We start from the raw sequence: 16866 nt of genomic DNA, 5'->3' as shown, positions 1-16866 counted from the left end.
TAAAAAAGAGAACTTCACAAAATTTATAAACACATATATCATAAATAACACATTGATCCTCTGCCAGAATCCGAAGGAGACTTTCCTGAAAGATGGTGCAAATAAAATTTGGAGAGATAAAGACAGGTTAGTTGAAAATATTTATTTGGGTTTTATGCAGAGAATTCTCGACAATAGAATTAGCCGAGGGCGATGAAGAAATCCAAGAAATATTATACACTACTAGTATCTCATAGTGAGAGATCAGAACATGATGAAATGTTCGCATGGGTTGATCTCATACAAAAGTACACTCTATCCAGGCAGGGATGTCAAGTTCAAAAAATTCTTATGAGTGAGATCGAGCGAATGTGCGGCAAGCGAGGGTGTGGGAGGGGTCCCCCCCCCCCCCCCCCCCCCCCCCCCCCCCGGTGGCCTCCAACGGTAGGGAGTTTTTTCAATTTTTAGCTCTTAATGGTGTGATCAGGTGCATACTTAAAGGACAAGTTCACCTTCATTAACATAAGGATTGAGAGAATGCAACAATATTAGTAGAACACATCAGTGAAAGTTTGAGGAAAGTTGGACAATCGATGCAAAAGTTATGAATTTTTAAAATTTGTGTGTTGGAACCGCTGGATGAGGAGACTACTACAGCTTGTGAGTCATATGCGTACAACAGTATAAAGAAAATGTAAAAGAAAATTCAACATATTTTCACTTTTTTCGCATAATAAAAGAGCTCTTGACTTGCCTCTTTCTAAAGGCAGGGGGAATAATATTGCCCATAACATCTGTCGATAACGAGTCAGGGGAATGTGTACTTTTTTCAAAAGATGGAATTTTGTGAAATTCTCTTTATATTTTCCTTATATTGTTGTAAGCAAGTTATTCATACACTGCAGTAGTCTTCTCATCCAGCGGTTGCTGCACAAAAATTAAAAAAATTCATAACTTTTGAACGGATTGTCTGATTTTCCTCAAACTTTCAATGATGTTTTCTACTAATATTGCTACATTCTCTCAATCCTTATGTTTATAAAGGTGAACTTGTCCTTTAAGTGACTATTTTTTACTTATTTTGAAAGACAAAAGGATAATATACCTTCAATTGTCACTATGACTTTAAAGGACAAGTTCACCTTCATAAACATAAGGATTGAGAAAATGCAGAGACTCCAACTCTCCCGGTTTCGACGGGAGATCTCCCGCCGAAAGCCCATTTTTGCAAAATCTCCCGTTCTCCCGTTTGAGATTTGATTTCTCCCGCCCTGGCTCTGTGTCTCCCGGTGGATAGGATGTCTTACTTATTGCTATCGTATGTTGAAAAAAGAAGCCTTAGATAGCACCAGAGAACATCTAGAACCCTAAGAACTTCGCGCTTCTCACACATCAACTTGGAGTCTCCCGTTTGTTAGGGGTTTCGGGCGGGAGAATCTCCAGATCAGAAGGTGCTTGGGGTTGGAGTCTCTGAAAATGCAACAATATTAGTAGAACACATCAGTGAAAGTTTGAGGAAAATTGCACAATCGATGCAAAAGTTATGAATTTTTTTAATTTTTGTGTTGGAACCGCTGGATGAGGAGACTACTACAGCTTGTGAGTCATATGCGTACAACAGTATAAAGAAAATGTAAAAGAAAATTCAACATATTTTCACTTTTTTGGCATAATAAAAGTGCACTTGACTTGCCTCTTTCTAAAGGCAGGGGGAATAATATTACCAATAACATTTGTCGGTAACGAGTCAGGGGAATGTGTACTTTTTTCAAAAGATGGAATTTTGTGAAATTTTCTTTATATTTTCCTTATATTGTTGTACGCATGTGACATCTAAGTTATTCATACACTGCAGTAGTCTTCTCATCCAGCGGGTACTGCACAAAAACTTCAAAAATTCATAACTTTTGAACGGATTGTCTGATTTTCCTCAAACTTTCAATGATGTGTTCTACTAATATTGCTACATTCTCTCAATCCTTATGTTTATGAAGGTGAACTTGTCCTTTAAATCTTTGAGCTATGCTCCTTATTATGGGCCCAAATTGCAGACTTTGCCCAATGCGTGAGAAAAATGGGTGCCATGCGTGAGATGACCCCTAAATGCTTGAGTCTCACTCAGAATGCGTGAGACTTTTTAGCTCTGTCCAGGGCCCAGTAATATGAAAGAAAAATAAATGAAGTGTCGTTATTGTGCGGGGGCAAAGGGCAGATATTATCACTCGTTTTTCGCTGGCGCGTTCATTATCGTCGCTTTCTACACTTGGTGCGGATTATTGCTGCCATAGAGCAAATGGGCGCGTCCGCGGCAAGCGCAGCTGCTCAGTGTCAGTCGGCAGCTGCCTGAGACGTAGATGTTGTGATTCTCCGTCCCGTCCACACTGCGTAGGATCCAAAAGGCTCAGGCGGGAAGGCTAGGGATCGTGTCGTTTCTTCGAAAGGTGAGAATTATCGGGGCCAGCTTGTGTTTTATGATCCTAGGTTGTTTTACATTCCAGCTACCCTGGTGTGTCGGTAAGTCTGCGTGAAACAAAAGTTACAAAGAGCATCTCGCTGTGCGAGGCTGGTTTTCTCAGTCCCATCTATTGCTAAATTTGTACGAGTGATGATACATTTTACTCACCAAATCAATCCAGCACCAGTCAGTCACTATAGCAGTAGCACTCATCATCCACCTGTCGCAATGGTAATCACTCTCAGGCCTGGATTTGCACTTGTCATGCTTGTGCACATACCATAGATATTCGTCATAGGATAGGGACAACTTATTATTGATACTAGTCTAGACCTAACGTTGGACTAGATGTCACCTAAAATTATACTTCTTCAATTAAATGGCAAGCAGAATGAGAGATTGTCATGAAAATTTTCAAGGTATAACATTAGAACATTCTAACTTTCTAAGTTTAGCACCAACCAACCAAGGTCATGGCCGATGCAAGGCAGTGCAATTAATCGTGGCAATAGTTTGCATTATGATTGTATAGATCTACAGCTGTATAGTCGTGAATTTAACCTGATATCAAAAGTTAGGCAACATTAATTGTACCGATATTTCTGTACTGTAGGCTCATTTTCATAGAGGATAGCCTAGGATAGAAGTGTGTGCTATTCAAAAAGTTGTCAGTTGTTTTGGTAACGACACTAATTCACAGGTTGTTATTGTTGATGCTGAACCTGAGATGTTTGCTACACACAAGTTTAGAAGCAGTCTTGACATCTGTCGTGTCAGATGTGATTGATCTTAAAACTTTGGTTTTTACTGTACGGTAGTATAGTTTTGTTTTATTTACTACCGAAATCACAGGTGAGCCTCAAGGATACACACTATAAAGTCATATGGAAGAAAAAGGTAGAATTTCATAGCAAATGTTGGAAATCACCTTGATGAGAAATTTCCCAAAGGTTCACTTTAATGTCAACATCTGCCAACCAGAAAAGAAGAATTAAAAAAAAAAGAAAAAATGGATTAGATGGCTCGTGTGTGTATGGTGTTTCAAATGTACCTTGAAGACAATTGAAGCTGAACTTACTGACATTGGTTTTACTTAATCAAGAACAACTTAATTACCATTTCTACAAGTCCATCTGCAGGTGTTTTCTTGAGTCAGGATGTCTTTTTTTTTTTTTAAGTTTTAATCTTCTAGTACATCTAAGATTCTAAATTCAACTTTCTGACCTAGACCTGACCTTTCTTCTAGACCCAACGTACAATGTACATTTCAAGATGAAGTTGTTTTTTTTTAAAGGAAATGCATGATTACAAATTGAAAATTATACATTGTATATATAGGAGAGTTTTGCTGCTTTCCAGATTTGATTTGATAAGTCTTGCAAATTACTTGCATCATTGCAAGAAAAATTCATTTAATTAAATGCCAATCTCAATATGGATCTCTGATATGACAAATTTGAAAATAATCCTACAAATGCATTTAATGATTGATCAACATTTTTCCTCTAGAGTAACTGCGGCAGTAAGCGGCCGTGCAGCCGTTCGCGGCAAGTACAACATATTCGGTAATATACCGCTAAACACAGCATTGCACTGTTATATGTGACCCTGCACTTCAAAACAAACAAAAAGCCGCCAGACATGAATTTTTAGTTAAGACCACATTCTGCAAGAGCAGACTTTAAGCTTTAAAATGATGTATAACTCAAATCAAATGGACTCTCCTAACCTATATTGGAAAGAAAGCACAAACTCAGGAAAAGTGTGAACTGAGAAAAGAGGCTCTGAAGTACAGTGTCTATTCAAGCGCTTAATCTTTACCAAACCATGCTGGCTGTGCGATGAATGGGACAAAAAACAGGAAGTAAACCACCAGAGTAACAACAATGAAGGGATTATTAGATTAAACTAAAATTAAGCATGCCTCATTAGCACATTCTGTCCATAATTAATGCCAACTTTCAAAGCAGTAGCACTATCCTTTCAAAAGTTATTAGAGTTGAAAGTGAAGAGTGTGGACAAGGTTTTTCAGAAATGAAAAAGGGATTCTAAAGACACACCTAATCACACTATTCTACCAAAAATGTTCGAGATAAGCTGCTAAAAAACACACTTTCCTGCCCGTTTTATGATACCAAATTTTAGCATAATGTTAAAGAAGACCCGCTCTTTCAGAAAATATGAAAAAGTCAAGTTCGGCTAGGTTGACCCATTTCATTTATTTTCAGTCCTCGCGCAAAATCATTGTGTGCGACTTTATGTTCATTTTGAGGTGCACGGTCACATATGCACACTACACATATACTAACACACTACCAATCAACAAAAACCAACCGATAAAATGGGCACGATCTCTGACGAAAGTGAAATTTCCTCACCTAAATATCACATCCAAAAAAATTTTTTCGGTACTTCTTAACATAACAATTAAAAGAAATAATGGTCCAAGAAACTTGATTTTTTGACGTTTTTCCCGATGTTAATGGATTTTGAAAACATATCCTCACATAAAATCAAACTTTTGCGAGCCGATGTGGACCGCCATTTTTTTTCGGAAAGTGGATGTTATCATCGAAAAAATTCAGAAAAACACGAGAAAGACATCAACAACACCGCCAGAATTGCGATCTTGTTTGCGGCCAATGCATGTGCGCCCGCTATTTTCACGTGCTTTCGCAATGGGAATTGGCGCTTACGCAATGTTCGCGTTACATGTGAAGGCGTTCAGCTAAAGATTGTGGAGCACGCGCGTATTGCATAGGGATTGTACATCGTGCCGCAAGCAGAGCTACTACGTCGCATATATCGCCCTTATTGGCGAAAATTGTGCCGGGTTTTGCCCTGGTAAATCATGAAAACTGCGTTTGTCAATGGTAAATTTCTTTTATGAAAACAATTGCGTTAATGAATAATCTTGTCTGTGATATATGAAATGGTTGAAAATAATTTGCCTGATTTGTTTACAAGTTGGAAAAACCCTTAACAATGCTTAAACTGCCGTAAACGGGATATTTTACTCTAGATCTATTGTAAATTAAAGTCTGTAATGCCTGGCTCTGAATTTGTTTGTTGCCTTTGAAAATTGTAGATTCATTAATTTCTGGGTAACTGCTGCAACAATGAAATCAGATCATGTTTGTTGAATATTCTCAATGTCATCAGTGTGATACCCTGGCCTCAGATGGTCAATTCTTTTGTGGTACCCTGTATGATTGATAATTACTCGGTAACAATGATTTGATGATATGTGACCGTGCATCACAAAACCAATAAAAAGTCACACTCACTGATTTTACGTGAGGACTCAAAATCCACTGTAGGTGAAACAGGTCAAATGAGTTTTTCATATTTTCTGAAAGAGCAAGTCTTCTTCTGCATTAAATGCTAAAGTTTGGGATCATAAAACTAGGAGTGTTTTTAGTAGTTTTGTACAAATAACACTATTTTGGAGAATAGTGTGATTAGATGTGAGTTCCCTTTTCATTTCTTGAAAACCTTTTACACACTCTTTACTTTCAACTCTGATAACTTTTGGAAGGATGATGCTACTGCTTTGAATGTTGGTATTAGTCATGAATAGAATGTGTTGATAGAGCATGATCAATTTCAACTTAATCTGATAATCCCTTCATTGTTGTTGCTATGAAGTTGACATGCTGTTTTTCATCACATTCATTGCACACAGCTCAGCTCACAGTCAGATTAGGCACTTGAATAGGCCCTATAAACTTTAGAGCCTCTTTTCTCATTACACACTCCAGAGTGTGTGCTTTCTTTCGAATATTTAGACAGGTTAGGAGAGTCCATTTGAATTGAGTTATCCACAATTTTTAAAAGTCTGCTCTCAGAATCTGCTCTCAACTAAAAATCCATGTCTGGCGACTTTTTGTTGGTTTTGTGATACAGGGTCACATACATGTCCATGCAGTACAAGAACTTTTGAAGGACATGTAATGTTGTGATGGGAATTAAAGGCAAGATGTTCATGTTCAGCTTAAAAGGAGTGCAGAATATGCTGTAGGTATGGTGAGAACATTTCTGGTTTGGATTCTATGTATGAGACAATGCCCTCGATAGGTGTACAGTTTAAAGTTGTCCGTGATCTGAGGCAGGTAACACGTTCATTGCAAGTCTTGTCAGAGGACGTGTTCTGACTTGTGTGAAGTACAAAGTGTACCAGGTAGTGATGTTCGTGGTTGATTGCCCATTTCCTGTCCATCCCGCTGTGCCCATGATACATGTTTCGGCAACGAAGGCAAGAGGATATTGAGCAATTGCACAGTGACACTGTATTTGTTAAGGCCAATGCGATGACTGACACACTCCTTGGGAGGAAAAAAATGATAAAACAGCACACATGCACACACACACACACACACACACACACACACACACACACACACACACACACAAAGAAAAAAGAAAAGAAAAGGTGAACCAGTTTGGGGAAGGAAACTCTTTGACATACGGATACATGTACATTGCTTGTTGGCACCAACTCGTAAAGGAAGGAGCCCATCCTTACATTTGGCAGAGAATTCCAAGGAGGACATGAAGTGGCATGAAGTTTTGAAATAAGTTTTGAAGTGACTGAAAATGACAGTGCAAGTGATTTATGGACGTTCGACCCATGATTGAGACCCGAAAGCAGCCTGACATCAACAGACTTGGTGATGCTGTAAGAACTACATGCATTTTATGTAGTTCTACACATCACTCAAAATACATATAAAGTCAAAATAACTGTTTCTTCACTCAAGGTTTGCTTGAATTTGAAAGAAATATTTTGTAAACCTTTTTTGTTTGTTCCCCCCTACCCCATTCCTATGTACACCTATGCAACTGGACTTCCGTAAACCACAATATGATTTGTGTCATACACTTGTATTTCACTCTGTACTTTTTAAGGGCTAATGAAGTTGAACATAAAAAACCTACCACAGTATCTTTGTTTTTCAAAACCCTTTATGCAGCCAGGTACTAATAACTTAGATTGCCAGGCTTTTTCATCAACATTCAGTAATCCTTCCAAATCTGACTTGGTTTTATACATGAACAAGCCTATAATCAGGTGTAACAATGTGCTGTAGTCCCACATGGAAGGCTACAATATTGACACAATAAGTATTATTTTAAAGGGAAATAGGTACTGTATACATTCAGCAACAATTCAATTCCAGACATCAGTGCCAATTGGCAAAGAAAACTCTCCAGCCTTCGTGCCAATCAGTGAACAAAATTTAATGCTGCCCGTACAGTATTTAATTTGCTTGTTGCCTTCAAAGAAAGAAAGAAAAAAAACACACTAATATTTCTTGCAGAATTGTGATGCCTTCAAAGTGGCTTGTTTGAATACATAGGCCTACTGCTCCGTGTATGACACTGAGAGTTGGGCCTATGGATGACGTACTAAACCCTGAAAGGCCATCTTCATTAAACTTCCTGATAGCGCAATAAAGTCTTTGTCAATGTAAGATGAACTATTGATGAACTATTCTGAAAGTTTGTGCTCTCAGTCACAGTGCACAAACACAAATGAGGCCTTGTATTGAATTTTCAGTACTGCATTATTTTTTTGACAAAAAAAAAAATGTGTTTGATACAGAATTATCTTGAGTAACACTTCATAGAAGTCAAGCAGGAAATTTCAGATTTGTATTTGCTGTAGATGTTATTCGTGTGGTTAAAAGGAAGAAAATAATGCTTTAGTTTAGAAAAAAAACAAAAGTTCAGAAGAGCTGGAAGTGAAAGGAAAGGTTTAAAAGTGAAATGATCTGAATTTGTGTGCATCATGCATTGTGTGTTGTGTCTTAATAAAGCAAGGCTGCACACTGGCACTGGTCTGATGGTCCAGGACCAGTAAAAATCACTGTCGGACCAGTAACTTTTTGTAGAATGGACCAGTAAAAAATGAAAAAAAAAAAAAAATGGGTACCGGTACACACACTGTAACTTAGTGGTCTGACAGACAGGTCAGACCATAAGAAAAAATGGGTTAATGTGCAGCCCTGCTTAAAAGAACCCAAAATTGCTGTCTTGGTCATTATTATAGCTGTGAATTCATGTACATAGAAATAATTCAGATTTTGTTCTAAAGATTACCGGTACCTAAAACGTGACCCAGTTCTCATATCTGTGAATCAGATCAATTTCCATATCAGGTAGGATGTAATAGACTATAATGTCCTTGATGCATCTCGAGCAGATGTGTGAAAGAATCATTATCAATACACAGCTACAATGTACATGCATGTCCTATGAAAATGTAGAAGGACACTTTATGGGTCTAGCAGCAACAGTGAGAATTTTACAAGTACTGTAAAATGAAAATCACAGCTTCTTGTTTGGGTCTCAACATTCAAATAGCCATCATCACTATTGTTCAAACGTGAAATCTGCTCATTATGCTCAAACTATCATTGGATTTGTTGCCTTTGTTGCACTCTAGTCATGGAGTGTAAAACATCTCATAAACTTCACATTTTCCTGTAAAAATGCATTTTGACCTGAGTGATTAGTGTACAGTACACGTAGGTACAGTACAAGTGTATGTAGTTTGTCAGTACAAGATACAATGTAATATCACCTTGTGGCTTGTTGTACTACATCGTAATACCGATATTACCACAAATGGTTACACACACCCATTTCTAGTGTGAAGAAATATGACATACATGTACACACCTGGCAGTGAGTATGAAGTTTATACAGGGTATCCTGCTGTAGTGTTTCAGATAATTTTAAAATCAGAACACATCCAAACAGTGACAAGGGAATGACACACTTGAGATGCTGTGGTAGTGAAGTCCTGATGTACAGTAGCTGTATAAATAATGGTAACTTGTCTGTGTGAACTCAAAACCCTGGTATTTGTAGTTTACTAATTGGTTGACTTACGTACAGTAACACTATTAAACAAAAGCGGACTTGCACAGCATTGTTTTATTGTGTTCTATTTATTAATTCATTTTTTGCTTCAGCTGTGGCACTGCAGAGTTGTACCAGTACACAGCACTTGGTAGATTTTTGTGTAGAGAAAATAGGCAGAGCTCTGCTTCTGATAATTGCTGGTAGCTGTTTGATCAAATTCATTTATTTCATTTTTCTTTTCTTCTTCAAAAAAAAAAAGTAGTCTGTTGACCCAAGTAGTGCATTTGATATGTTTGTACGGTAGGAAATAGTCAAATGCCAGAAACCTGTAATACATGTAAACCTAACTTAGGAATTCCAGTGGTTCTCATTGATATGGTACATGTGTATGTACAAAGAGGCAATATCTAAGTAAGCACATAAATGCAGACATGTAGTGTAGAGATCAGTGGTAAAATTTGTCTAGAAGCCTGGTAGGCTACAGTTACACACATGTAGGTACTTTAAAATTCTGTGAACATTGTAGAAATTGAACTCAGAATGCATTCATCATTATTCACTTTCCATTTCTCTTTTTTGCCTCCAGTCTGTAAAACCAAGTTATGAAATCTAGGTAATTATTGAAATCATTACAAGTCAGAGTCAAAGATGTAATGCTCTTAACCAGTTTGTACTTGAGCCGGGAGCAGGATTAAAAGAATATTGTATTCCATAAAGCAAAAATTGGGTTCTGAATCCTCCTCAAGCAGCCTCAAGGAGCCTTTTAGCCTTGTATTTTAATCGGACAGAAGATGGCAGAGGCGATCTGATCTGATCTGGTTCTGAAACCACCTACAGCAGGGGGTGGTTTCAGCTATTAACCTTCTAGCAGCCTCGAAGAGCCTCAGCTGCAGTATAACCTTTACAGGTTTGCAGAGTTTTATTTGCGGTTATATAACGTGACACTTATTGTTGTGTTCAAAAGTGCATGCCATCTATCGGAGAGGGACTCGGTTGCCATGGAAATGGAGCCAGTCAGGGCCTGCTTTGGGTGGGTGGCCCGAGCAGCATAAATGGGCAAGAGATCAATTTTCCAAAAGGGTTTACGAAACGGTTCGACGAGGCTCCAAATATCGGCTACCATGTAAATGGGATATTAGTGTGGTCTCTCATGTGTAAGCTGGTACCAAACTCGTTGAAGCATTGACTGTTGAAATGTCAGTTTTGGCGATAAGATCAGCTGAGAGTGACTACAGAAAGAACATGTTGGTTTAATAGGCTCCATTGGCACTGAAGATCATTCATAGTGTGACATTGTCAATGATGGCACATTTGGCAAAGACACATCAAATAAAAATATAATGGAGAATTGTTAAAAAGTAAACTTTCTCTCTCTCTTTTTTTGTCTCTATTTTTTCTTTCAGACCTGATTTTTTCCTGAGCTACTTCAGTGCCCTCATCAGCTGTTGTCCTTGACAGGAAGCACAATTGCACCATGGGATGTGCATGTCTTGGTTCCCCAACAGATGTAAGTTACAGTGTACACTATACGTACATCATGGAGTTTAAATAGTGTATTAATATGTATGTAACTCCTTGGTTACATGCACATCACAATTTCAGTGTGACCAATTTCCGCATTTATATGCTTGCTGTTATACATATTATGTTCATGTGTGTGTGTGGGTGTGTGTGTATGTGTGTGTGTGCCAGATACTGTATGTGCAGCACCCCTCCTGCCTTTATCTTAGAATCTCTGTGCACATGTGTATTGCTGCATTTATTTCCCAATTCTTAGTTTAATGCATGCATTTGCCCACTAATGATCTCTACCTAAAATATACAAAATGACAGAGAGTGAATGGGGAAAAATGGGAATAATGTATTTACATTAAGGACCTATAAGTGCATGTACATCCACAAACCTGGAAAAAGCAAGTGGGATAGAAATCATGCAGAGGCTATTAAAATGAAAGAAGTGATATTTGATACTGTTAAGCCTACCATGAGTGGTTCTATGAATAAAGATGTCTCATTCAAGATTCATCTAATATGTACCTCATACCCAACTGTATATTACAGGTGTATGGACAATGAACATGCTACATTTGTATGTCCATGTTAATCCAGAATACGTACACCTATGCTCTCTCATTAAAGATGTTTCCACCAAAATACATTGAGCATACACGTATACTATGTAGCATTCATATCCAGGTACATGTAGTCATCACCTTGTACATTGTGTGCTGTATCAAAAAAACTGCAGTGAAATGCACTCTTACATAGTACAGTAGGCCTATTGTGTTGACAAGAGTAGACCAGTGGTTAAAGGGAAGGTAAACCCAAAGAACAATGTGGATTGAGTGAAAGCAGCAACATTAGTAGAACACATCAGTGAAAGTTTGAGGAAAATCGGACAATCGATGCAAAAGTTATGAATTTTTAAAGTTTTGGTGTTGGAACCGCTGGATGAGGAGACTACTAGAGGATATGACGTATGAGTGGACAACAATACAAAGAAAATATAAAGGAAATTCAACAAAAATTCACTTTTCTAGAATTATGAAAGAGCAATGGACCAACCGCTTTCAGAAAGCAGGGGGAATAATTGCTACCCTTAACATATGTCAATATCAAGTTGATGGAATTTGTAATTTTCATGAAAAATGGATTTTTGCAGAATTTTCTTTATATTTTCTTGGTATTGTTGTCCACTCACACGTCATAACCTCTAGTAGTCTCCTCATCCAGCGGTTCCAACATCAAAACTTTAAAAATTCATAACTTTTGCATCGATTGTCCGATTTTCTTCAAACTTTCACTGATGTGGTCTACTAATGTTGCTGCTTTCACTCAATCCACATTGCTTTTGGGGTTTATCTTCCCTTTAATGGCGGTATCAAAATGATATGATCAAAATTATGCTTTCTATAGGATATTCAGTATGAGCTGTGCTAACGTATTCATGATTCTTTTGGCTTATGCTGCTCTTCCATTCATACACAATCCAAGCCTTTGTCAATATTCAGGTGCTGTTCTCTTTTTTTCTCATACCATGCTATGTACCCGTTGTTACATTTTCCCCGTCTGGAAATGACATACTACTGTAGGTTTGAGTGTCGGCTCTGTTTACTCTAAGCCCACGTTTGAGGGGGTGTCCTTTGTTGAGCTTGTTAAACTTTGGATGAAATGGATTTGATTTACTTTTCATTGTATGTGGGTGTTGAGGGTGTTGTTATTTCATTCTTTCTTTCAGCTACTTTGTTAACAGCAGAAAACAAGAATGAGAACCCAGAGAAAAAGATGTTCTTGTGGTTGTTTTACATTTCAAACTCAAGCCATGTTTAATGACCGCAAAGCCTGATTGTAATCTCAAACGTTACAAAATGTCTTTTTGATAGTGTTATTTTGCTTCTGTTTAATAGATTCCTTGCACTTGTTTGACAAGTTTAAAAGACTGCACACAGGTTGCTGTTTTAAATCTCTTTTATAGACAAATGTAGGTACAATGTGTAGTTTGATTTTTGTGATTTTTTTGTTGTTGTCAGATTACAAAGCGAAATGGTTCAGGCTAACAAAAAACAAAAATCATATGGTTCACTTGATATGTCCTTCACTGCATAGAAGAATTTCTTCTCTCCTCAGTGGGTGAATTTTGAGCTTGATATTCATGCATACAGCAAATAAAAATGAAACCCAGACTACATTGTAGCTGTGTATTTAACTGTGCTAAAGGCTTGTACACTGTACATAAGGTGATCTAGCAAATGACAGTTAGTTTCAAGTACTGGCTCGGAGGGAGTGGTAGCTAAAGAGCTTTTAGCATGGCTTGGAATTGTTGCTCAAATGTAAGTGTTAGCATGTTCCTTATTTTTAATTTTCATTTTTTGATAAAAGTTTTAATTGCATCTTGATGCAATTGTTTGTTTGTTTTTCTGCTTGTAAATGTAATGCATCGTATTTATGGGTTTATTTCACAGTGCGGTGTCTTTCATACTCGTATATTTTGTAGAGATTCAGTCACAGATTCAACACTGCCAATGCTTGACAGCAAACCCAGTGCTCATGTATTGTACATGTAGGATGTATTTCCTAGAGTGAAGGGATGTGAACATTTGACTGCCACCTGCTAGGTTGTAGTCTGTGCAATGCTTTTCTGCACCTTTTCATCCCCCAGTGGAGTACAATTTTGTATTTAAACACATTGTGTAGGAGTTGTGGAGCTTATATGTACAAACTTGTAGGTGCTCTTGTAAGAGATCGAAGTGTCTGTGGTTTAGATGTATATGAGTGTGTGTGTGTGTGTGTGTGTGTGTGTGTGTGTGTGTGTGTATTTGTGAGTGATGGACATGAATGCAGAATATTTCATGGTGTCTTTTGTTCTCCTGAATTTCATGAGTCGACCGATAGGTGTGAGACTAACAACTCGCTAAAATATTGCCTGAGGACTGTTGAAACACAAGTGCATTATTGTATAATAGCCTCCAAGGAGGAAAATCTAAAAGTTCTATAAACACTTCCTTCTCATTGTTCTTGATTGTGTATTCAGCCACTCATGAATGTGTTGAGCAAGTCCCAATCTGCAAAGTATTATCAAATGCTTGTAAAATATGTGGCGTATACAGTACCTATGGATATTAAATGTATTATGATACCATATACTTTATACACTTCAGTGGATCATTACATGTATTTTACAAATTATACAACACACATACAATGCAGAATGGACATATTGATAGTTTTTAGTTGAAATTCGATACACCGTACTCGTTCACTTGGTGCTCCCCGCCTTGCAATCTGTCAACTCTGTATTAGAGTGTATCAAATGACTTCTATTCTATGGTCAATTCACCTTGTGACTCCCTTTGTTACAGTACATTGTATAAATGGAATAATTATAATGTTTTGACCTTGTGCAGTCGCTACAGGCAGAACCTGCAGAGATACAGTGTACATGGATATTGTAATACCGGTATTCACTCAGATTCAAAGTGATGTTCTGTTTTTATGTTTCCCTCTTGAAAATGCTTCTTTCCTCTCATGGCAGGAGCCCGATTCGGGCAGTCTGAGGCCGGATAAAAAGAGGCACTGCACAGACATCTTGTGTACCATCATCTTCATCGCCTTCTGGATTGGCATGGTGAGTTCAGTGGCAGTGGGATAGGATGTTTCAAAGTTACAAAACTAATCCGCTAACATTTCATATGTGTAGGTAGTCTACCAGTATCCTACTTTTAAGAGAGAAAATGATGACTAACATTAATTTAACAACGAACTACATATCTCCAGCCAGTATCTGACTAACAGGTACAAGTTTAAAGGGATTGTACAGTATTGGTGGAGATGAGAATTGGGCTTTTAACTTTTTGCGACATACCAAGAAAACACTTATGATATAGTACAGAGCATACCATTTGAAGAGGAATTCAAAGTTTATTTGATGAAAATCGGGTTTGGAATGACTGAAACATCCAAAAACAAAGTAAAACAAAGCGATCGTAACAAACTGTGGGTCCCACACTTTATTAGAATCACTCTTTTTTTGGATATCTCGGCCATTTCAAAACCAATTTTCATCAAACAAACATTGAATTACTCATAGAATTACATGCTCTTTCATATTTCATAAGAGGTTTCTCATTATCTTACCAAAAAATGTTAGAAACCTGAAATTAGGTCTCAACCAAAACTGTACAATCCCTTTAAAGTTACATTGTGACTTCTCATTTTGTAAAATTATCTTCAGTACTGTAGTAATTCTGTGCCAATACTATAACGCTATGGCTGGGAGTTAAGTGGGTAACCTGGATCAATTCTGGCATGCATTATACAGTGTGTTATTTCGTCTGTTGTCTCTTTTTCTTTCATTATAAGAGCCTCAGAAATGTCTTGGACCATCCTTTGTCTCATTGGCATTGTCTGCCTTAGAGTAAAAACATGTCTGTAATTGCAGTGACCATGATACGAGCATTTACTGTAATCCCTCTTGCAGAGGGCTGCGTTCTGACTTTCTCTTTATCTTCCGTAAATTGCAAGGAGATTCCTGTTGTTCAGGCAATCTCCTATTGACCTCTGAGGATGGCGCAAACATGCCCATCTCGGCATGGTGCGGACAAAGTACCGTGTGTAGTCTGGCTGCTTCCTTTTCAGTTGTATGATCCAGTTTGATGTGGGCCATGTCTTGATAAGAATTCGTCATGATAAACAGGAGATTAGGTTTGACTCGTATGATACAGGACAACACCTCAAGAATATGTATCAAGGTACATTCACTTTCACCAAGGATGTAGAATATACAGAGCTGCCAGCTAGGATGATGTTATAATGCTATGGTACAATGTATATATTATCATTGGTTGAGGTGAGAATTCAGTTTTTAACGTTTTTCAAGATATATAGAAACCACTTTATAATGAAATGCTAAGAAGCCTCAAAACCTATCTTTATCAAATAAACTTTGAATTCCTCTTAGAATTATATGCTCTTTCATTTTTCATAATAGGTTTCTCACTATCTCAAAAATCATAAAAAAATTAAAACACCAAACCCCATCTCAGTGGAAACTGATCCATCCCTTTAAGCGTGTGTTTTATACCAAATTTACACAGAAATATGTGCTTTTTGTTTTTAAGATGAATAATATGTTTCATGGAAATCTGAATTATTTATAGTGTGTCGAGTGTGCAGTTTTTCCATTTTTAAACCAAAGTATGATTTATGCCATCAAAATATGTTTTTACTGTGCATCAGTTAATGCCTTTTGATCTACAGGAGTTGGTACAAAAGTAAATAGCTCAGAGTATTTGTGCAAGTCATCCTAAGAACTTAGATTGTGTTGCAGTGTTCGCACTTTTCCACAGTGCTTTGCATTGTTTCTTTCTGTTTGTAGCTCTTATTCCATACTGCAGCAGTCCTGATCCTTTAAAGGCAACTTCTGAGACCTGCTCTTCCTGTCACATTTGCTGATTGATTTTCGTAAAATTTAGTATTTGAATCTGCCAGATACACTGTATTTCATTGTCATACTATCTTTTGAGCGATTTTACAAAGTTGCAAAATATTTGAAAAATGAGCTTTACCAATGAAAGCAAAAGAGGAAGTGATTCGGGACATTCGTGATAAAAGCATGAATGACTTTATGCCACAAATAAGGACAGTGGTTCTCAGCTAAAAAAGAAATCAGACCTACCCAAAAAGGAAACACACGGTTGTCATGTGTAAGGATTCATGTGGTTAGCAATAAAGATTGGGAAGCAGAAGAGCATAAATGCATGAGACTTTGTGTGGAATTAATATCCTTCTGACTCTCCAATGATGGTACTACACATCATGTGATGCGGGATTTCACAATGCTGTGAAAAGGTGAAGGCCAAGAAAAGATCGTATGGATGAAGCTCAATAAAGATGTAGAATTTATAAAGACTACAATGCATAGTAAACAGTGCAGTCTCAAATGTCCACATACCAATAGTATTCACTCTGTAGATACGAGTATAATACAATTATGTACCGGTACCCCATGGTCATGTGAGTTTTTGTTTTTGTTTTTTCTTGTAGGGGAGGCTTCTTTCTGTAGG

The 16866-nt window shown here is 37.5% G+C and overlaps 1 protein-coding gene across 1 annotated transcript in view; it reads left to right on the top strand.

Annotated features, from left to right (window-relative positions):
* Positions 1-2311: 2311 nt before the first annotated feature.
* Positions 2312-16866, top strand: part of LOC139715454 (choline transporter-like protein 1) — a 40798-nt gene continuing 26243 nt past the window's right edge. The window contains exons 1-3 of the mRNA XM_071627026.1: positions 2312-2420; positions 10708-10811; positions 14337-14429. Coding sequence (XP_071483127.1) covers positions 10779-10811; positions 14337-14429 — 126 coding nt within the window. The 5' untranslated portion in view covers positions 2312-2420; positions 10708-10778. The remainder of the gene's footprint in view (positions 2421-10707; positions 10812-14336; positions 14430-16866) is intronic.

Source organism: Diadema antillarum, unplaced genomic scaffold (assembly GCF_040938485.1).
Source record: "Diadema antillarum isolate AM-2024a unplaced genomic scaffold, OU_Dant_1.0 scf00000049, whole genome shotgun sequence".
Taxonomy (NCBI): domain Eukaryota; kingdom Metazoa; phylum Echinodermata; class Echinoidea; order Diadematoida; family Diadematidae; genus Diadema; species Diadema antillarum.
Note: the sequence above shows the minus strand (reverse complement) of the source record. Positions and strands in the feature narration are given on the sequence as shown.